This window comes from Hippopotamus amphibius, chromosome 6, assembly GCF_030028045.1.
Source record: "Hippopotamus amphibius kiboko isolate mHipAmp2 chromosome 6, mHipAmp2.hap2, whole genome shotgun sequence".
Lineage (NCBI taxonomy): Eukaryota > Metazoa > Chordata > Mammalia > Artiodactyla > Hippopotamidae > Hippopotamus > Hippopotamus amphibius.
The window spans coordinates 50,829,763-50,853,590 of record NC_080191.1 but is presented as its reverse complement, the minus strand read 5'-3'; the positions used below and the strand labels follow the sequence as shown (position 1 = coordinate 50,853,590).

The window sequence follows — 23,828 nt, the reverse complement described above, 5'->3', positions numbered from 1 at the left end:
ATAGGCTGATTATTTTTAAGAAACCCTAGACACAGGGAGTCTTTCTTTCTTTTTACCTCCTCCTTAACTACCTAAAAGAATTTAGATAAAGGGCCTGGTTCAGGGAGAACACAATCACCAGAGACACCAACAAAGAACATGGTTCAGGTGTGGTGGGGCACTCAGGAGGGCCTGGACACCCACCAGAGTCCTCTCTGTGTCCCACTGTCTCTGCGTGGCAGAGCTAACACGTGCTTACCAAACATTTATTTCTCCCCCTCCATGTGAATTGCTTTCCTCCCTTTTGAAGTCACAAACCCCCTACCCTCTTCTCTTTCTCTCAGATGGTAGACAAGCCTCAATTGCCTACCCTGTCCTTGGGTCTCATTTTTCTTGTGGAGCCCTGTATGTATGTAATTAAATTTGATTTTCTCTTGTTAATCTGTCTCATGTCAGTTTAATTCTTAGACCTACCAGAAAAACCTAGAAAGGGTAGAGGAAAACTTTTACTTTCCCAACATCCTAAATTCAAGTTTTATGTTCAAGTTGCAAAAACAAATTATAGGGAGAATTTAGCCGTAAGGCAAAACAGTTACTCAGTTTTACTTCTAAAGTGTAGGAAACAACTACCTCACACTAACACACAGAACTCTGAGTGTTTACAGAAAAACAATTATTTAAGGTGCTGTCAATCCTTAAAATTATTCTAAGAGAAGAAAACAAATACTATGGTAAAGATGGGCAAAGATAGTGCTATAGTCCTGATTTTGAATCCGCCGCTAAATCAATTTAAACATGATGAATTTCCTATAAAAAATAAACAATATACAAAAAAAGAACATTCTGAGCAGTCTTCAGTCTTTCAGTGACTACACAGAATAAGCTTTATATTTCTAATATTTTGGTTTTGACACGAATATTCCATAATACTTACACTATTGGACTCAGGAATTTAAAAAAGGTTAAAAAGTTGAACTTTGTACCTAGACTAGAAAAACATTTAAATTATGATATGTTTTCTAGAAAGCAAGATTTAAGGCATTATTTTTTAAAACTTAAGAGGGTTGTATTAATTAAATAAGTTTTACTTAAATCAGGGTTGCTTTCTATTCTTTGGCCTCAGGAAAATCTGATTCTATAAAGAACACACGTCCAAAGAGGTTAAAGAATTGGTTTACCTAAACATATAATACATCAACACATTTGCGATTCTGAGCTGAGGCTCAGGTTTAACTGAGAAGGTTGAAATGAGAAGGGAAAGCTACATTTTATAGCCCATGACAATTACTGCTTATTCCCAGAATATACCTGTCAGAGGAAATGCAAATTGCTAGTTTTTTTTTTTCCCCTGCACAATAAATGTATAGATCTTTCCTATCCAAGTTCGTACTTAATGTTTAAGACCTCATTTTGCGTTGTCTTTTTTATGTCACAAATACTTTTAAATTTCCTTCGAAGGGGATAAGTGGGGCCTTTCACATGAGATCATTAACCCCCTTAAAAATAAAAGGCGAAAGTGAACAGACACAAACTTTTCTATGGCAGAAAGGTATACCCCATACTACTTTTCTAAAACTACATGAATTCAAAACAAAAGTTTCAGTCAAAATATTTATTCTTTTCCTTAGCTGGGTTAAATGACAATACAAATATTGTGAGCCTGCCTTAAGTTTCTCATGTACTATACTTTCAATGTTCAAAACTTTGTATAAAACCACACGTGACCTAATTTCTTTCACAATGCCTAATAGCGAAATCTCAATTTAATTGTATACGTTTTGAAATAAATTCTCTCCTTAATCATTATCATTATAGATTTGAAAAGAGTACTCGGAACGGCAACAGTAATATCAATCTGGCCCTTTCTTATAACAAACACATAGGACGAAGGAAGCAGAGGATGGACTAGGGAGAGAGAAGGAGAGATGTTCATTTATATTGTTTCCAACTGGTACACCCATCTCAGAATACCAGTGTGGTGGGGGTGCTTCTTGAGTCATTAGGAAGGGGATTTTAATGTATTTACGGGGAATAACCACATGTCACACTAGCCAGAGCTAATTAAATTACAATATTTAAGGATAACAATTTTACATGAAGTACCAAAGTTTCGATTAGAAAAATGAATTGCTAAAGAGAAACTTCCAGCTTTCCGTGGCTAAGAGAGTTTAAAAGCCTCCCTTGAATGTGAGGATGGGATATGGGAGACAAAAATACAGACTCATGAAGCTGCAGTGAGGCTGCAGGGAAAGTTTATTACCACCCGGTGTGTACACTGAAAGCCACAATTTGTAAGTCTTAAAAAATCCTGAGGAACTGTCATTTAAAAGATGTTAAGAAGGATGTAAACATTATTCTGAATATGATGGCAACAACAACAGAGGCCTACATGTTCACGGGTGAAGGGGTAGAGCCACTGGCAAGACTCCTTCACCAGTGTCCCCTTTTGCCGCAAACTCCCAGGGGCACCATCCTTGTCAGCCCAAGGTGCAGCCCTGGGAAGATGTGAAGAGCAGCATATCCGCCACCCGTGATCCATTCTCAGGAATTCGCTTCCAACTGAGTCAAGCTGCCTCCACAGGAGAGATGCAGATGCCAAGTCAGCAACACTGGGGCTTGCTCTCTTTTTTCACCGTCTCCTCATCCAGTTTAATTCTGCCGTCGTTTTCTTCATTAGGGAAGCTTTGGTGGTTGGCAAGAATGTTCTCCACTAGGAACCGGGAGGCTTCATCTATGTTTATGTTATCCTGTAGTGCAAAAACGAGGACCAGGATCAATTCTCAGGATTAATTCTTAGAGGAAAGCATTAGGAGTATTACCAGGAACTGGGAAAGTTTGTCAGAGCTGGGGCATTATAACTACACCAGCTCCATCTCCTGCTCCAATACTAAAGTGTCTGCTGAGTCAGTGCTACAGAGTAATGTGACTAGGAAACACTCTTCTTTTTACAAAGGATCACTCTTTCTAATGTTCCTGTTTTTGAATGTTTTCAACTTTTGCCACTGAGGTTCAATGAACTATCTCCATGGTTGAAGATGAGCCTTCATCCCACTCTAGGTTGCCAGCCACATTAACTGAAAGCACAGAGATTAAAAAAACAAAAAGACAAAAACTTGCCTTGAACATCTACTTCAAGTATTCAGGATACACTGTGAAAAAAAATGCTAAAGGGCTCAAACCACATTAAAATATGATAAACGCAACATGTCGCTTCCTCATCTCTGAGTGCAAGTTATGACTTTTAGTTGACATGTATAAACTGAGCTGAAACAATGTTGTGAGTGTGATGCCCGTTAAGAATGCTCCAAGGAATCACCAGCTATCACAATATTTGTGTGACTGATTCACAAGCTGTCATTAAATATACAATAAGTAACGCACAGCAAAAACTGTGCTTATTTTTTAAAGTAACTTTTCATTTTAAAATAATTTCAGATGTACAAAAACACTGTAAAAATAGTAAAAATTCCTATATATTCTTCACCCATATTCCTCAGACATTAACATCTCAGGTGACCAGAGTACAACTATCAAAATCAGGAAATCAGATGATGGCATTATGCCAGCGCCACTCTCTCAACCCTGTTCAAATTTCATCACCTGTCTCACTGTCCTGTTTCTGATCTGGGCGAGCAGCTGTATTTTGTGTCCTGTCTCCTTGAATCCGGAACAGGTCCTTAGTCTCCTTGCCTCATGACCTTCACATTCTTGGAGAGTACTGGCCAGAGACTGTCCCTCAGTTTGGATCTGTTTGATGTTTCCTTATCATTAAATTCAAGTCACACATCATTGGCAGCAATAAGACATACATGTGCCCTTTTCAGTGCATGAGGAGGCACACTTGCTTGAAGTCATGTCTACCAGGCTTCTCCACTGAGAAGTTCTTATTCTTCACTTTGTACTTAGTAAGTACAAATACGTAAATACCCTGTTTTTCATCACACCTTTCCCTACTCATTTTGTCAATTAATTTTTCTCTAGAACAATTACTACTGTTGTGCTTCATGGTGACTTTCTAGTTCCATCATCCCTTTTCCACTTATGATCTGGAGTTCTGCAGTTAGGAAGAGTTTTCTCTTCTCTCCCATTTATTCACTTGTTTATTCATATCATGGATTATTATTTCATTCTATGGATTAAGTCCATTACAATAACTATTTACTTTGCTGCTCAAATTGTCTTAGATTTTGGAGCTCCTATACGCAGGCTCCTGTGTCTTTTCGACACATCTCCATCACTTTGTGTTTCCTTAGCTTCTGGCACCACAAAGTATTTCAGGCGCATCTTTACTTTCTTTGTCCCACTAGTCTTGGAATCAGTCATTTCTCCAGGGAGACCCAGTTCTTTTTATTGGATAACAGCATTTAAAAAGGACATGGTAAGCTCATTGGTTCTGTGCTGTCATTGCTTCTAAACCTTTTCAGCTGACAGACCTAGTAAATATGTATGTATCCACACATACATTGGTATGTCCTTCTATGTTTATCGGTTTATACATATATGTGTGTGTGCACGTATGTGCAAGTGTGTATATGCACACATACATACACATTAACACAGATTTTATATATATATGAGTATGTATATGTGTGTGTGTGTGTGCACGCATGTTAAACATTAACTTCATATTGACCTTTCCAATTCCAATCCAATACCATGAGGTTCCTTCTAGCCTTCTCCCTATTTGTTATACCTTTCTCAGACAGTGAGAAATCTGCAAGACCTCTGCTATTTATTCAGATATCTCTTCTAACACCAACACAAGCTTTTTTTTTACCTCCACTCCCAAGATAAGTATTAACTTTAATTAAAGTATTGATCTTTAAACGCCCAAATTTCCCTCATTCCCCACCATCCCTATTATACCAAATAATTATAATGTTCCTCTAACTGCATTTAATTGTAATTGATGAGGAACAGAAAGTCCCACCTTGTATAATTAGTCACACATTTTCACATTGGAAATCCATTATTTGCCATAAAGGTGAAAAGATGAAGTTCATAAATTCAAACTTGCCTTTTGGCTGTGTTCCTATCAGAATTCAGATCACTGGAATTCTAGCAGAGATCAGATTTGAAGTTAGATGCTGGCCAGCTTAGAACCACAGGTATTAGTGACACTTGGACAGTACTTTATGTCTTGACTAAAATTTTTAATGAAAAAATTTATATTACTGTTATTCTCTTGAAACACTTCTGGTTTACCACTAAGGAAATTTTGCAGAAGGTGTTTCTAATATATTCGTAGGAAGGCACAGAACATATGAATGTTTTCCTTTTCGCCTCTACATGTAACCCTGTCCATAAATATAATGAAGCTGATGACTTATACAGTCTCAGGTGACGGGCCACATGATACTATTGTTTATGAATCTGGATAAATTTGGATTTATTACCTGAATGATTAATTCAAATAAAACCAGAAGAGGACATTTTCTCTCTAACACATTCATCTTCTCCACCAAATCTCATGCTCTAATAAACATTTACACATACCACTAACTTTTTTCCAACAAAGCTGGGAAGTAAAACAAATCCCCTGACAGATGCAGAGAGCAGACAGAAGGCATGCCTTCCAAAACAAATGCCTCTATAAAAAGCCTTCCCTTCTGCAATCTCTTCCCTCCCGTTTGATTAAGTGCTCATGCAGCATCTCTGGGCTTCATCTCTCTTCCACATCTACTTTAAATTTATGAAAGTAAATTTTAAGATACTAGAATATGTGTATTTAAACAAATAGCCTTTAGCTTAGGAGCAAACATTTCTGTCTCTAGCTGACACTATTTTTTCCAACGACCCCACCATCGACACTATTTTTTCCAACGACCCCACCATCACAATATTTTCAGAGCACTTTTTGTATAGTCTCCCATGGCTTTGCTTTCATTATTCTGATCATCAGTGGCAACAAACAGTCTTCCACTTTTGGGATGGGTTTCTGGTAAAGCTAAAAGTAACTTGGTAATAAGTAAGTAGGTGATTTGGAGAAACAATGTGGGAGTTTTTTTTTTTTTTTTTTTTTGATACATACAAGAAATTCACAGAAGGCATACTAAAAGCTGGAACTGTGTTCAGATTACATCAAATTTATGGTTTTGAGTTTGTCATCATGGAATTTCGCTAACATTTCATCATTCTTCCATATCTGATTGTTATTGGACCTCTAAAGTGAGACTTCCATTGCACATAAACACCCTCCAGTACAATATTTTGTGCTTGGTATTTTCACCTTTGCTTTCCTGTATACCTAGACTGTTAAGATTTTCAACAGCCAACATGTTTTTGTTTTTCTTCAAAAAACATTTTATCCAGCTTCCCATAATAGTTGAAAGAAAAAATGTTCACTCTACTATTAGTGAAGAAATATGTCACAAATGTTGATAATTTCCTCTTGTTCAAATTTCCCTATATATTTGATCTAAAACTTTTTACATATCATCTGAATACATCTTCTCTCTGACCTTTTCAATGTTTTTGTTAGTTCTTCAATGTTTTTGTTAATTCTACACATGACTTACATCTTCACTAGGGACATCTATGTCCTTAACTTTTGTTAAGCCTTCTATAAAAATCAAAAATAGTTGTGCTTGACAATATACCTCAAACCCCATAAACTCCAGGTGCATGAAAAGTACTTCACTGAAGGACTCAAACTCATAAAAAATGTCTTTTGTTCTTTGCTCTAATGATATTCATTTTTACTTTAATGTAAAATCTGACCTTCTATTCACCTCTCCACTAGCCAATTCTGAAAGCATTCCTGCTGCTGACTGAAAGAAGCTATAACATCCACGCTACGCTTCACTTTTTACTAGGCTTCCAAAAACCACTCAGGTAAATCCATTTAAATACTTTAAAGTTACAGGTCAGATTTACGAGTTAACAGCAGAGCAGATACAAACGCACAGCAGATCTCACCTTTGCAGAGGTTTCAAACCAGCCAATGAAGCCATGTTCTTTGCAGAACTGGTCCATCTGGGGAGGATTCTGGCCACTGTCCTTTTTCTGGTCACATTTGTTAGCTAAGAGGACAGCAGGAATAGGGCTGCCGTTTGGAAGATGGACTTTACTATCCAGATCATTTTTCCATTTTAAAACGGCTTCAAACGTGGAACCTCTCGCTATATCAAAGACAACGAAAGCACCAACAGCTTCTTTGTAATATACTCGGGTCATGTTGCCAAACCGTTCCTGTCCTAGAAATAAATACAAGAGATTAAAAACATACTTTGGACAGAGGTGATATTTAGATATAACCCTTTTGACCCTAAGAACAATGCATAAACACATATCTGTCATTTCATAGCAATATAAACTGGTGGGATTGAGGACATATACACAGAACCACGAAGCACAAAGCAGAAGTGGCTGACCATGCGGTCTGAGTACACAGTTGCCCAGTTTTATGTTCTGTGCATATACACCACATTCTTCATAAACAACAAGATGACAGTTTGTAAAGCTACAAACTCCATCATTCCCCACTCTGCTCTCCTTGGTCTAAGAGAAGAGAGGTACTAAAGGAAAAAAGAAAGTGGGAAGTGACAAGAATAGAAGTAAATGAGACATGCAGGAAGGAGATAAGTATGGTGGGTAAAATGCTAGTCAAAAAGATTAGGACTGGACATGAGATAAAGGAGCTCATGTTCTCAACTCCTCTTTCCTTCACATCTCCAGCCAAACCCACTTTTGATTAAAAAATGCAAGACTGCTCTCCTCTAAGAAGGCAGACACGCAAACCCACTATTTTAGAACAACATGGTACAATTGTGTTGTTAAAAGAAGGATCAACTGCAGAGTTCTTCAAATATCATTGTACTTTTAAAATTACTTTAACATGTTAAATACTTTGGGAAAGAATCTACTGTTTAATATACCACACAGGACTTTGCAGAGCATTCTCTTACTATCTGATAGTCTATTCTTTGACATAGGAAGAACCCTTATCTTCATCTGACAGATGGAAAAACACGCAAAGGCTGATTGGCCAGGATTCCAGTAGCTCTGACTAAAGAAGACAGGACTAGAACTGGGTTTTCTGACTCCCACATGTGTGTGGAAATATGTCAGCCATTCTGAACTATCCTGTAGCTGCCCTGATTTCCAAAGCTCATACCTTCGGTCTTTCAAATTATTGACTAGAGTGCTAAGGACAAATGACTGGCAAATCTAAGATTTATAGCTCTTTGCTCAATGGTGAAAACACGATCTATAACAGAACACTTTCCTATTAAGACATATGATGAAAAATAAGCTTTATCTACATTTTACTGGTAGTAACAAATGCAAACAAAACTATCCCCCAAATTAATATTTTTTTCTTCTCCAAATTCTATGCCATCCTACATTTTTAGATATTGCTTAATGGAATAATGGAAGAATATAATAGTCAAGTTTAAATGGATGCACAAAGTTCACTTGGTTTGTCACAACTCGTTATTGGGGCTTATCTGAAGATGTATTATGATAGTTCAGAGTTCTGAATTTATTATAACAAATGGTCACGTGAGAAATCCCACTATCATGTTCATATTTTATTGGTAATGTAAAGCTGACCAGCCAACTATTTAGTTTATTTGATCACAGTGCTGAAAATTATAAAAAGTTAGCATTGTACCATTTTCCATAAACATACCTTTAATTTTCACACAGAGCATGCTCATAGAGAGTAGACCAACTGTTCAAAGTCAGTATCACTGCTTTATAAACACTGTGTAGGTGCATTAAAGTGGTTCTGACTCTAATTTTAACCAGTGAGCACACAGTACCAATGACATCCATTCTTCTGAATTTTAATTATATATGAAGCAGTAAGAGAAATTAGTCTTACTAAGTCCAGATAACAAGATAATTACATAATTATAAGAAAGTATTGCTTTGGTCTATCTCTTTAATTTAGAAAAAAGGGTAGGGTGCCAAACTAGTAAACATATGGAAATCCAGAAGTTATAAACAGCTATTAAGCTCTAGTGATTTTTGTTTTTGTTTTGTTCATAGAATCATCTATAAATCCCCTTGAATATTTCTTTTTACCAACCACGCTAAAGCATGCTGAAGTCTGTATTCATACAAAATTTCTGGTTAAAGCATAAGGAAACCAGAAATGTATATGACAAGGCATTTCTGAGGAGGACCTTGAGGCTTAGAATATCCATTTCCTTCCTTAGGTTCCAGGGCCAGGATTCAAAGCTCCCTGACAGTCTCAGCAGCAGAGAGTGTGCTTTCCAACCCCACCATATATGACAAATCAAAACAGTGCCAATTACGCTGTTAAGCAAATGAAAAGTAAAGGCACATACTGGGAGAAAAAAATAATACAGATCCTATATACGTGATTAAAAAAATTTGTACTCAGAATATAAAGAACTCTTAAAACTCCAAAGTAAAAAGATATCAAAAATTTAATAAAGTAAGCAAAAGATTGGAATACTTTACCAAAGAATTTATATGATGATAAATAAGCATAAGAAATGATGCTCAAAATTATTAATCATTGGGGAAATGCAAATTTAAACCACAATGAGCTGATCCTTTATATCCACAACAATGGCTATAATTAAAAAGTCTGACAATACCAAGTGCTGGTGAAGATGGGGAGCAACTGGAGCTCTCATACACTGCTGGTAAAAATAATACTTTATTTTTTTTTTTAAGATTTTTTTTTTTTGATGCAGACCATTTTTAAAGTCTTTATTGAATTTGTTACAATATTGCTTCCGTTTTATGTTTTTTGGTTTTTTGGCCCTGAGGCATGTGGGATCTTAGCCCCCCCTATCAGGGATTGAACCTGAAGCCCCATGTTGGAAGGTGAAGTTTTAACCACTTGACCAGCAGAGAAGTCCCGAATAATACTTTAAAATAGTACAACCACGTTGGGAAACAATTTGATACTTTCTTAAAAATGTAAACATATACCTACTATACAACCAACCCATTCCATTCCTAGGTATTTGCAAACAAAATGAAAACACACATCTATAAAAAGGCATGTTCATGAATGCTCATAGCGGCTTTATTTTTAATAGCCCCAGACTGGAAGCAACCCAAATGTCTACTCACATAGTAACAAATAAACGATGGTATATCCATACAATGGAATAGAAAGGAAAGGAACTATGGATACAAGTAACAGCATGGGTGAATCTTAAAATAATTATGCTGAGTCAAAAAACCCAGATCAGGGAGAGAACAGGTAATACTATGAGTCTATTTATGTCAAATTCTAAAGAATTAGCAACTATACTGATACAGTAAGGGAAAACAGATCAATGATTGCCTTGGGCAAGGCAGGAGGATGGATTACAAAAAGAGCTAGAGCAAACAGCTTTCAGGTGATGAAAATGTTTGCAATTTTGATCATAGTGACGTTTCACAAGGGTATACATATGTCAAAACTTATACAATTGTACAGTTTATTGTATGCTAACTATACCACAATAAAGCTATAAAAATAATACCTACTTCATACGGTCACTGGGAGGGCTAAATGTAAAATGGGATTTTTTTAGGGCTGAGTTTGACAAACTATAGCTCATGGCCAAATGCAGCTAAATAAAGTTTTATTGGAATAGCCACCCTCATCCATTCACGTATTACACGCCTGTTTTCATTCTATAATGGCAGAGTTGGGTAGTTGCAACAGAGAGTAAATGGCTCACAAAACCTAATATAACTGCTATCAGGAACTTTACAGGAAAAGTTTAATGATTTCTGTTCTAGGGGGTTAGGAGCAGTCTATACCTTGAGCTGGAAGTGGTATATAAAAATTCATGCTTGTGTACACTTAAGGTCTCTGCATGTAGGTTATACTTCAAGTGCAAAGAGTATAAAAAGCCATGTCCTTAGTAAGCACTCAATAACTATTAGCTAAGTATTATCATTAAGTGCTCAATAAACGTATTGCAAGATGAAAGCCTGAGTATCTTTTCATAAATGGTGACGATTACACATGGCAAAGTCTTAAACTATCAGCTAGTTATGTGTTGTACCTCGTAGTGGTGAGAACAGTTTGCAGAGGAAAATGAACTCAAGGAAAGTACAATTGTACTAGAGAATTAAATATCAAGCACCCAACTGTCACATTACCCCAGGAAATAACTTTCTCTCTCTAAATCAGCCAATTGTCCTTGGAGCTCTTTAGGGGTCTTCAAAGTCCCTCCCAGCTCTCACTTCTGATGTTTTAGGTTTCTGTATTATAACTCTAATGTTATAATGATTTTCTGAAGATTCTGCAATCACCAAACCTAGACAGCAATGGGGATCAAATGCAAATGACCTAGCATCAAAAGGCCAAGTCCACGCATTTAGCTTATTCTCCAAAAGAATAATAAAATATATCTCCCATTTTTACTGAGTTCATGATCTCTTTTTTAAAGTTAAAAGATAATCCATGAGTGCTTCAGAGATATTCCTAAACTGGTACAAACAAGTAAAAAACAAAAGTTTCTAAAACATATGAAGTTTAATTAGGGAGTGGAGAAAGATAAGATGAATTCATTTAAAATAATAATCTTAACATAAAATTAAAAGTTGTTCTCCAAAAACCTAACAAGATGAAACCTAGATCTAACTATGTTGTTATAAAGGTTTAAATGCACAGATCTGCTAAGCTCTTTCAGTTATTAAACTGGAAAGTAAAGTAAACTTTGCTACTAGAGTAAGAGTTGCATCCTGTATCTTTGTTATGACTTTTTCCTGGGTAATTTTAGCTATTCCTTTACTATTGCCTAAAACAAAGGATTCCAGTGGAAAACAAAACTAATGTTCATGAATATTCCATCCTCCTCCGCTTCTAAATACATGGAGGGGTACACTGTTCTGCCCCCACTAAATCAGTTGTGTCCATGGACTGGTCCTGACTGATGAAACGTGAACAGAAATGTTGCTTCCCAGCAGAATCGCTTGTCCTGCAGCAGCAGGGCTGAACCCCAAATTTGAGATGACAGTATCAGATGGTAGGGCCAAGTGGCTCCAGTGAAAAATCATCCTTACGTTCCTCCCCATCCCTCCCACCTCTGCTCCCCACTGTGGACAAGTAGAAAGCACGAGAAATAGTCATTTTAATGTTGTTGGCACTCCAATATAACCTAGTCTATCTTGGCTGGTACCACTCCCAAATATCTTTTTATCTCTTCTATTTAGATCAGACCTCAATTAAAAAATAAGTATTAGGTTCCTCCTGTATATCAGGCACTGTGGCAGACACTGGTGAAAATAAGGAAATGATGGATATGGATATGATCTTAAGGACTGCACAGTCTCTTTGAGGAAACAGCCCAAGTGATACCATGATGTGTTAGATATAATCAGAGATACAAAGAGCACATTATGGTATCAAACAAGGGGATGTTATTCATTGAGGTACGTAAGCTAATTTATTAGTCTTTTTGAAAGACACATTATCAAGAAATGCTTTTCAAATGCTTACTCATCATGAAAATATAGCACCTTCATAAACTTTACTTCTTTATTTCCATGCTGTGACTTTCAGGTTGCATGCTCCTGGGGGCAGCCAGCCTAGTCAAAACCACACTGACGGCTGGAGGCAATTTCCCAGTAGCTCTGCATCATTCCCCAGGAGAAACACATATTCTCCTACTTCCCCTTTCACAGCACATCAGAAGTCAGCCCTTCCTGGGTTCAAAATAGGGCTAAGGATCAAACCAATAGGAAAGTCTTTCACATCCAAAGTAGAATTGCATTAGGATTCCATAGACTCTTAGAATTTTTTTTTAATTGTAGTAAATAACATAAAAAATACTCTGAGGGGTAGCCAGTCAGACATTTTAAATTTAGTCTAAGAAATCTTTGTTATTCTAGAATTCTACTTTCTACAAGTATATAAATGCAAGCAGGAAATTTCTGCCATGCTGAATGCTCCTGGACTGCGTCCTATGACGGCAGTAGACTGGGTAGAGGGGAAAGTCTGCAGTTATTAAACATAAAGACAGCTGCACGCGTTTTGTTTCATGGTGTGTGTGTGTGGAGTTAAAGCATATAGCAATACAGAAACTCAGCAGAGCCTGGGAGATTCTTCCTCTTACCAGGTCTGCAGAAGTAGTTCAGACAGGCGGGGAGAACGCTAAGCAACAGCATCGTCTTCGACCAGAGCTGTAATCGTCTCTTACAGGAAGGGAAGGGACCCCTATATGCTTTTCTGACAGAGCACTCTAACAGACAACATTGTAACTGGAAGAGGACACTCCAGATTATCTAGTCCAACCTCTCTTATTTTAGAGATAAGAAAATAAAATCCCAGGGCGATGACATTACTCACATGTCTTAGGTTGATTTGTTATCAAATGTGTTGTCTGATCTGTTAGCCAAGTATTTTCTGGAGTATATATTGCTCCACATGGCCCTGTGTTTCCAAATAGATCCAAGGTAGGATGAGCCTGGGAGCCACTTTCCTTAAGGACAGCACAGCCCTGCTACAAAAGTTACAGCCTTGCTCTGTATGCCCTAGGGCTTTACCACAGCAGCTAAGGAAACGCCCCATTGCTGACAGCATTAGTTACGCTGATACTAGAGACAGGCTTTTTCATACATATTGCCGTGGGCACATTGCCTGAACATTCCAAATGGCTCCAAAATGTGTCATCCTTTAAAAAGATGTGTTACTTCCTTCTCTAGAAGAAGGGACGCTGATTATAGCTAGATATCTTGGCAGTGGAGAAAAAGAGCACAGTGCTGGTCACCTGGGCTCAAAGACGTTTAAAGATGCAAGACTTTGGTACATACCCAAATGGATGACCCGTAAGGTACATATATGGGCAAAAGGATTAAAATGCTTCTCTAATATCCGGAGTATCCAACACTAATGACTTTGAAAAGGAATTGAGACAACTTAATGTATTTCCAAGAATATGTATTCCAATTAAAGAAAAGAAAACCACAAAACAGTTTGCCTTATATCCTTATAGCACATGCAGATTTTCAAAAGGGAAGTATTTCGTTCCTGATTTGAAAAGGAAAGTACTGCATTTTGAATTATCAGAAACACATGGCAGAGATGCTTTCTCTTATGATTTTAATCACTGGTTTTATTTATTTTTTTGAATGTTTGTCTCAATATTTTATGTTCATGCTCCCATTTGATAAATAATCTAAAAGTCTCTTAATGTCATTTGAAACTCAAAATATAAATTACACAGTGAAAAATAAATTAGAGCAATAGGAGAATTAGTGCTTAGCTTTCCAAGCATAAATGCTTATCTTTTCCCACACACTAAGAATTATTGTGCTACATATTTTTGCTCAAGGTGATTGGGAGAAAATGTATACTTTCGAGTCAGTACATATAAAGTCCTTTAGAAACAAATCCTTAAAGTTCAGTGTGCATTTCAGAGATGAAGCTCTTCTAACAAGCTTGTGTGGTTGGTGGGTAATAGATCAAGACCCAGTCAAAATTTAAGTCTAGTCATTGGTTCTAGAAAGATAATTATTTACCCACTAAAAATTTTTATAGCTTGATATAGGTAATAATGTGATGTCATAATGGGTCTTGGGTTTTATATGTAAGAGGTTACCATCTGTAGTTACATAGGTTTTTGTAATTTTAAGGGCATCTAGTTAATGACTCAGTATACTACTACTTTATAAAGGCCTTACAAACGTGCTCCAGCATTACACTTACATATTTAACATGCTAAAATTATAGGTATTGTTAGAAGAAAAGAACACTTTCTTACATTAAAGAACTACCACAATACTGACCAATAACAACAGACCATATTGCTAGTTGCCCATTTTCCCCCCACTGGCTTATACAATTTTCCATAAAACAAGTGGCTGTATCATCCTCAGATAAAACAAGTCTAAAAGCTATTGCATCAAATTAGCACCATATGAGTTTGGATTTGATATGCACTGAATTTCATATTTCAATATTGTACCACGAAGAAGGTAAAAGGAGTCACATGATTTTACACAATACCATTGATTTGTCTGGTTTTCCTTTATATCATGTATAGATGAGAGGGAGATAATATAACATGACAAAGGCAATCTTTGGAATCAGAAGTATCTGGGTCCATGCCCTAACTCTGCAAGTTACAGGTGTAGAGGCCTTGGGAAAATCCCTTAACCTTCCTGAGTGTCAGTTTACTCAACTGTAAACCGAGAATCATTCTCATTTCTCCAGATTTTTTAAGTATAAATGAGAATAAAAGTAAACTAAATGACAGTGACTAGAAAACAGCTTTTAAAAAATGCTAGCTGTTAGTATGTGAGAAGGTCAATGACCAAAAGTTCCTAACTCTGAGATTCTGTGTTTATATTTGGAAATATATTTCCACTTGGAAAAATAAGCATCACTGGGGAAGAGGCAAAGCTGCCATTTAAATCATTTACAAAAAAAGCACCATTTCTGCTCATATCACCACCTTTTGAGGTTCAGATTAAACCCTTTGTCAAGCAAAAGAATAACGAAACTGAATATAGAAAAAATTTAAAAATGCCTAAACTAAAAGGAAAACAAACTCCTTTTGAGACAGTAGCAGCAGTGTCACTAAGTAGTCTTCAAAATTACCTATTCCCAGATACATGCCAGTTCAGAGTCTGGATTTTTCTTTTGACTAATTTGAGACGAACCGGCTTTTGTGGTATTTAGGTCACAGTGTAACATCTGTTTTTATTCAACTATTTACATCTTCTGTGGTGACTGTAAAAGAACATCTGACTTTAATCAGTTTAAAGGAAGGAAGTTTGGCTTTTTCCTTTCTTAAAGCATTCAATGGGAGCAAGACATGTATCATTTCTGTCCTGTAATTTCTCCTGTCTCCTTACATCATCTTTTGAGAGAGCCACATAGATAAGGAGCAGGTGAGGCAAACAGACAGGAGCTTCAGGGTCAGGGAAGGTGAGTGTGAAGGAGCCGGGGAGCAGCAGGCTTGTTCCGGGGAGTGCAGCGGGAGGGTGGATCTGTTGGCAGCTTGCAGCAGAGCCAAGAAAGAACAACTGTTCTCAACATTAGTACAAATCAGATTACCCCTGGTGCTTGGCAAACCACACATTTCTAGGCTCTACCTCTAGGAATTCTAATGTGGTAAGCATGAAGGATTGCTACTTGCCTGTCTAATACCCCTTCGCAGAGTTTTATTTGGGGAAACAATATGTCCAATTTAAAAACAAACGGAAAAAGCCCTAGACTTCCTAGCTGCCCTTGCAGCAAGGCATGTGTATTTGACTGGACCACAAAAACAAAAAATATGGTCAGGGAATAGCTGAGTGGTGAAATGTCAGCTTTGGTCCATGAAGAATGAATGGTTCTGCTCAGCAGACATGGACTGCCAACCACAGACTTACTTGGTGAGAGACTTAACTTCTCTCTTGTTAAATCATGATGTTTGGGGATGTCTGACAGATGAAGCCAATTCTGCTTACAGTTGATGCTAAGGAATCTGCATTTTAAGTACCTCACACGAGTCTGACGGAAGCCCCATACAATCAAACTTAAAAAACCAACATATTTAGCCTAATTTCAAAGCAATCAAAAATTACTACAGAAGATGCTTAAGGAAAATATCTGGATAGAAGTGAGTGAAAAGAATGGGGAAGAAGAGAATGTCAGATAATCTGTCAATTAGAAAGACCAATCGAGAGCCTTAAACTAAAGCCCTTCTCCATTTATTTTTATGTGGTTTGTCTCTCTCAAAATGAGAGTGAAGAAATCACAGGTTTCTAGCCTCCCTGATTGCAAAAAGTGCAACAATCTCTTTTGAAAATATAATTGAATAGAATTCTAAAGCACCTTTTTCTTAATCCTTTATCTCATCTTCCAGAAATCACCCCACATATGTCAGCACTTTTTTTACCATCCAAGAGAAGATCTCTACAACCATAATACAACTTAAACTTGTCGACTGAGCCCATTTTCTATTACTTAAGTGTTGATTAAGTGTGAAATCCTCACTATTTTGAGGATATGCTATTCTTGGACTCCAAATCAAAGGCCTTCAAAATCTTGTTCTTTAGAAGAGTACTCTCTCTCATCTCTCAATCTATTTTAATAGATGCCTAAAATACATATTAATGAGGTTTTTTATTTTCTATATTTTATGATGCATTGACATCTTGGGGACCAGCGGAGGGACTGCTCCTCCTAGGGTTAGCTAATTCTTAGAGAGAGCAAACAACTTGTTGAGAGCATGTCTTCGGTACACAAACCAACCAATCCTGAGTCTTCATCCTCTGCCCACTTTTTTTTTTTCCAGGCTCCTGCAGTCCAGGATATTATCCTCCTGCCCTGAATCACCCCAGAGCCAGATACTAGACAACTAGGGACCATCCCTATAGCTCAGGGCAAACGCAGTGTTTCAAACTATCCAATCCTAAGCTTGCTCAGCCTGCCTACGCTGCCTTGTCCTTTCCTTCCTACAAAAACCACAATAAAGGCTCTAGCCCTTGCGTTTGCTTTCTCCGAGCTCCTTCTGCCTTCTGAATGACTCTGGTGCTTCCCTACGTGGTCCTGCATGGTGTGGCATGGTCCCTCCTCTTGGGAACTGTGAGTTACAAACTATTTCTTTCAAGGGCAATTGTCTCCTGATGTGTTGGTCTCATCACACTTGAACAAAAAGAAAATCTTGAGTACAATTTAAAAGGGAATAAGAATCATTAAAATTTATATATCAAAAGCTGAAGAAAGTTGGAAGTTCAGGATAGATCAGGATAACATATACATGACGGGTAAAATGTCTCCCAAAATATATTTGAAAATAACACTGCACCTCTGGAATAATGCATGGCATACAGGTTTAATCCATGAGATCACAGAGTAGACCAGACAAACAGCTGTAATTATTACCTTGCTTTTCCAGGGTGTGCTCTGCAACCATATACCAATAAAACAGCTTTGTTAACTTCAGAGAAGTCCATAGTTTGGAAACAGTCCTTCAAAATGTACCAAAAAAAAAAAAAATGATGCAGCCAATCAACAAGTGTCTGCCTTGGGGCTTCCCTGGTGCGCAGTTGTTAAGAATCTGCCTGTCAATGCAGGGGACATGGGTTCGATCCCTGGACCGTGAAGATCCCACATGCTGTGGAGCAACTAAGCCTGGTACCACAACTACTGAGCCTGCAATCTAGAGCCTATGAGCCACAACTATTGAGACCAAGTGCCACATGAAGAGCAGCCCCCACTCACCACAACTAGAGAAAGCCCGTGCACAGCAACAAAGACCCAATGCAAACAATAAATAAAATAAATAAATAAATAAATAAATAAATAAATAAATAAATAAATTTATTAAAAAAAATCAGAATGTCCTAGGGAACTTAAAAAAAACAGTGTCTGCATTGGAAGTAGTATGGTTCATAATTAAGTATAAGAACTGGAAATTCTGGATTGATGATATAAAGAGATGGTAATTATTATAACAGGTATCAAATATGACTCATATGCTCTAAAATAAGGATGACCAGAACATTTGCAAATTTAGACAAGAGTTTATGTTACTGTTTTGAACCCAGTGAACCAAGAATCCCCTGTGCTATTAGAGACATGAGGCCTGTCTCTACAGTACCACGGATTACCTGTGTTTTCTTGGTCACCTTACCACGCTTCCCTGTATTTACACCATGGGGTCTCTAAAAGCCTATAATCCAGTTCACACAATCGAATGATTCGGCAAATAGCTGGAAGCCAAGTCAAATTTTAGTACTTTTTATCAGCACTTGGCTGTCTCTACCTCTAACCTGAGCACCTTCTGGCTTACTTGAGCTAATTAAGGCAACTAAGAATGGTAACATATTCAAAAGACGGAAAGGCAAAAGGTATATCATTATCAGGAAAATTTTCTTGGGAGATAACATAAATATGTTGTTATGTTGAAATTCCTGCCTGGGCACAGCTCAGACTGGGGCACCCAAAGGTGTGTCAGGACTCACGAACTGAGAAAGATTTGAAGATGTAAAATGGGACAGTAGGCTTTGCTTGTAATTCAGCACAGAAATTGAGCCAGAATAAGGCTGAAGATGGCAAGACTGTACCAGAGTCAGATGTAATAAAGATTTTCTTTAAATCCCTTTAAATGAGTTATTAAGTAATTGGCCCTCAATAAGCCCTAAGAAAGTTACTGTAGTACTAAGACAGAGACTACAAATAACACAGACTAATTCCTCAAAGCACCACTTCTTCATATTTGGAAAAAAATCTGAATATTTATAATCCCTGACTGACAGATACTTTGAAGGTCAAGAAAGCATCAGATATAATATTCTAGACTCTTGTTTATGAAGGGTTGGAGGGTTATCAAAGAAGACAAGAAGAGATTAGTAGGTATAGTAATTGACAATATGTAAAGGAGAACAAGAAAGACAGGATCGATATTCTATTTTCAGATGTGAATCAAAAACCTAAAAAGTGAATCTAAGTGTGATTTATGTAATTTATAATGTTTTCCAAGCATGCATTTTATGCTTTGGTAAATAATATTTACATGAATTTCAGAATACATTGTTCCTGGTTTGTTCTTTGGCCCAAAGGAGTATTATTCAGACTTTTATAAAGAAATTTTGATCCTAAAAAGTGAAGGGTGGCAGAATAGGTCACCACCCAAAATGTCACTTTGGCAGAAGAATTATTTGATCTAAAGGCACTGGAAAAACAGCAAGTGCATGAAGGGTGCTATAATCTCCCCCCTCCTTCTTCCTTAAATTGGGAGATGAAACTCCCACGTGAAAGATGTCCTCCAGAAGGAAGGAAACATTCTCATCACCAGAGATGGGGAGTCAAGCTGAGAGAATTCTATAGAAACAGATCTTGTTAAAGTAACTCTTATCTTCCTTTAGCCTCCCATAGAGTTTGGTTATTTTTCTACAATTGCCTCTCTTTGTTTAACCTAGTATAAAAGCATTTCGGTTTTACTACTTTTGGGGGTCTTCCTTTCCTTATGAGGGCTCCTGTGTCACATAAAGCTTATATTAAATTTCTGCTATTAATCTGTCTCACATTAATTTAATTCTCAGGCCCAGTTGAAAGCTCTAAGAGGGTTAGAGATAAAATTTTGCCTCCCCTACAAAAGCAAATCACTGCAATGAATACATGAAAACTAAATTATGCTAGATCTAAATGGACAAACTTAAAAAAAAAAAAAAGATTTAGCCTAGACCAATCATTCAACCTACCTGGAAAATTCTACAGCTATTAATAGGCTTATGATAAGCAGTAAGCCAAATACTATTTCATCTAAAATACATGTTAAAAGGAAGATCAGATACTGCATCCTAATTTAGTATGCATTTATTAAACTCTCCTTAAAATCTTATCAAAGACTTCACTGTTTTAGTGTATTTCATTTATGTCTTGAGCAGCAGTCTTAAAGCAGGTATGAAGTAAAAGACAGCAATTGCCTAACACAAAAATTATATTAAATTGCATCTGTATTTTCAAGCTACATTCATTTGATGTAATAAGGATTTGTATGGCCTGTACCCAAGAGTCACTGTCGTCCTCAATTTGAAGAGTTTAGCTTAAACCGCTTGGCCACGTTTACAGAAAACATCTGGATAACTCCTGCCTGTCGCACTTGCCAAAGCTTCAAGTATAGAGACTTGACATAATTTCTTTACCTCTTTTCCCATCTCTAAAGCAAAAACAAAAAAGCTAACTAGTAATAACACCACACCTTAAGTTAGTCATATCAAGTGGCCAGCTCCACCTACTATTTTGCAATCAAGGACTATTTGCCTCCTTTGAGAATTAAATATGATTCTACTTGTTACTACATAAGGCAAATATGTTTAGCCATGGGGAACTTTTTGGAATGACCTTCAGTTTGCCTTCATTACACCATTACTACTTAATTCAAATGGTATGAGTTAGGATTCACTAACAGCTCAAATATTCAAACCAAACATAGTTAATGATGTAGCTCCCTAAACCTCAGTTAGAGCCATACTATTTTTGCTCTTAGTTTCCTTATATATTAAGACTCTGAAAACCTTATTTAAAAGATAAGCCTAATAATTTCCAATTATCTCATAAGTTTACCTCTAATCTTGTTAATTGCTGGTGTCTACTTGCTGGATGGAATCCCTTTTGGAGATCTTAAAGGTCTGCTTTCCTTCCTGGAAAAGCTCGAGCTTTGGATTTAGGCAAAAGTACAAGGATATTCCACCTAGGCCACTATATGGAATATAGTACCAGAGTCTGGTAAAGACTGACTATGTCCCCTTCCTGGCAAAATAGGTCTCTTCAAGAAGGATGAAAAAAGAGGTGCTACTCAGGAAGAAAATTCTTATGCTGTTGCTTTCCCAAGTCTCCAAATATAAGCTTTTTTCCTTGAAGCTTGAAAACATGACTGTGCCATAAAAATCTTTTATTTACCTGCAGTAGGACCCAATCATAATTTAATCGCTAAATACCACATCATCTTACATGAAGAATAAGGCAAAGTCAACAATCCACCTAGGCCGGAATTTAAAATCATCTTCATGGAAATTCACAGCTCCACTGAAGATTCCTGCAGAATGACTATCACATGGTAAAGCAACCTTTAGAATCCATGACTTTATCAAGAAGCAACACTATTATTCATAAGTGCTCTGTGAAAAAGCAGGAAGTGTTTCGAAAGGAGCCTCTGGCTTCAAAAGATGACTTTTCGAAACTTTTCAAACGAACTTTTGGTTTTCTGTAACCAAAAAAAAAAAAAAAAAGAGGTTGATTATCTCCCTTTCTCTGAGGTCACATACATCAATTTATTCTCGTATCTGAAGTAGAGAAGCCTGTTCTTAAATAAATGAGTATGTAAGTTCTAATTCTTTAGTACCTTCTCCTATGTAATAAGCTGCTGATGAAAAGAGCACTATCCAGCAGACAGACCTCTGCCCCTGACTCTGCTACCAGTTGGGTGACCACACCTACAGGCTTCAGTTATGCAAGTGCAGGATGAAGTATGGTCTCTCCAACCCTGAACATGCTCCCATCCAAGTGCTCTAATGCAGACTGAGCTTAAGGTGGATAATGGCTGAACAGGGTAACTCTTGGTACCACCTCCGTATTTAAACCCTCCCAAAGTTAACATCTCTTTAAAAGTGCACATCCCACCCACCACACCAGCCAGAGTTCAAGTTTTCATACGTTAGAGCAAGGAGAATATGTACCCCCTCAACCAGGGGTATTACCTACACTCCAAATGATAACTGAAAGCAAATGCCAGGGAAATATATTGGGGGTGGGGAGGTAGGAGTGGGGCTAGGTGTTGGTTTAGCGAGAGAAGAGGAGCTTAAGGTTTCAGGAGAAACTTTCCCAAATCTTCACCTGGGTGGCCTGCCCTGGAAATGAGAGCATTGTATATGAAGAACGGGGTTCCGCTCACAAGAGGGGTCTCAGACCCAAGGTGGGTGATGAAAAACTTCTGAAAAGGAATCTGGTTTCCAGTCTTGGCTGTGTCCATTAACTAGGAGTGTAACTGTGGGTAAGTTGTCCAACCACTCTGAACCTCAGCTCCTATCTGTGAAACCTTAAAAGCGAAAGAGAGAAGCCAGCCCTCTCCCCTCACGCTTCACAGTTAGAACTTCGGGAGAAGCCCGCATGGCTTTCTCTCACCTCTGGTTCAGGGGCGAGACAGAGCAGAGGGCCTCCCCTCCATCTCTTAAAAATAGAGCTTTGCACAGACTGAGCTGAGGCATCTAACCAGGGTTATTCATTTATACATTTATTTACCTTGTCTTGCTTTTAAATTTTTCAACTACTCCTCCCGTTGCACTGTCCTGATTCCCCTGGAGTTCACCCGCCCACACCCCTTCCCATCTTTCTAAGTGGCTTAGTCCCTTTCTCCTCAACTGACACGGGCCGGCGAGTTCAGGCAGAGAACAGAGAAAGAACGGAGACCCAGAGCAGCCGAGTGGCCCCCGGCTTCCGACGGCTGGGAAACCGGCGGGCGCCCCGTGCGCGGAGGCCGCCGCCCGCCCGCCCGCCCGCCCGCCGCGGGGTCCCCGCGCGTCCGCGGCTCGGGCCACCGGCTTACCCGCGATGTCCCACAGCTGCAGGCGCACCAGCGTCCTGCTGTCCCAGTTGAGGACCTTGAGGGCGAAGTCCACCCCGATGGTGGCCCGGTAGTGCTGGGAAAAGAGCTGGTGGACGTAGCGCTTGATGATGCTGGTCTTGCCCACGCCAAGTTCGCCGATGACCAGCACCTTGAAGAGGTGCTCGCGGGTGTCGGGCACCCCGGCGGCCGCCGCCCCCCGGCCCGGGTCCCCGGCTTCCCCGCCCGCCATGAGCGCCCCCGGCCCCGCTCAGCCGGCCGGCCCGGCCGCTCTGGGCGAGTTCGGGCTCCGCGCCGGGGCCCCCGCCCGGCCGCGCCCTCGCCGCGGCGCCCTGGGAGCCCCCGCCGGCCGTCGAAACTCCCCCGAGGCCGGCCGCCCTCCCCGCCGCGTTGCCGCAGCGCCTGACCGGTCACAGGACCCGGAACCCGCGGCCGCTCGTAGCCCGCGCGGGGCGGGGAGAGGGCCGGGGCTGGCCTGGCGAGGGAAGCCGGGGTGACGAGGCCGCTGCCCGCCGCCTCCTGCGCTCCGGGCGGGCCGGGCCAGAACTCGGGGCACTTCCTCTCCCCGGGCGTCCCCTCCTCGGAGCGGCGCTGAGCTCGGTCGCCCCCTGGTGGCCGCGGGGGAGCCGAGCCCCCGGGGCCGACGGCGAGCGAGCCCAGAGCCGCGGTGCGCCCCGGAGGTTCAAGGTCAGGCCTCCGAGCCGGGTGGTGAAAGCCTCGCGGCAGAGCGCGGAGGGGCGGGAGGTGGTCGTCCAGGGCACAGACCCCAGCCTGGAAGGCGCTGGCCTGGGAATCAACCTCCTTCCCTGGCTCTGCCCGAGGGAGTTTAACACCTTGGAGATCTTTGTCTTCGATCTCCATCGG

The 23,828-nt window shown here is 39.2% G+C and overlaps 1 protein-coding gene across 1 annotated transcript; it reads right to left on the bottom strand.

Annotated features, from left to right (window-relative positions):
• Positions 1 to 1,587: 1,587 nt before the first annotated feature.
• RAB32 (RAB32, member RAS oncogene family) lies at positions 1,588 to 23,426 on the bottom strand. The gene is made up of 3 exons (XM_057740313.1): positions 22,947 to 23,426; positions 6,898 to 7,175; positions 1,588 to 2,726 (listed from the first exon to the last, which is right to left on the bottom strand). Exons 1-3 carry the CDS (start codon positions 23,194 to 23,196, stop codon positions 2,580 to 2,582), a joined length of 675 nt encoding a protein of 224 aa, XP_057596296.1. The 5' UTR covers positions 23,197 to 23,426; the 3' UTR covers positions 1,588 to 2,579.
• Positions 23,427 to 23,828: the final 402 nt, after the last annotated feature.

What these genes read in the sequence shown, in the direction of transcription:
- RAB32 (XM_057740313.1), bottom strand. Translation starts at nt 23,196, where the DNA reads ATGGCGGGCGGGGAAGCCGGGGACCCGGGCCGGGGGGCGGCGGCCGCC. An exon ending in GCAGCTGTGGGACATCGCGG is followed by an intron (nt 7,176 to 22,946) that starts GTAAGCCGGTGG and finishes ATTTATTTCTAG; the next exon opens with GACAGGAACGGTTTGGCAAC. An exon ending in GGTTTGAAACCTCTGCAAAG is followed by an intron (nt 2,727 to 6,897) that starts GTGAGATCTGCT and finishes TTTGCACTACAG; the next exon opens with GATAACATAAACATAGATGA.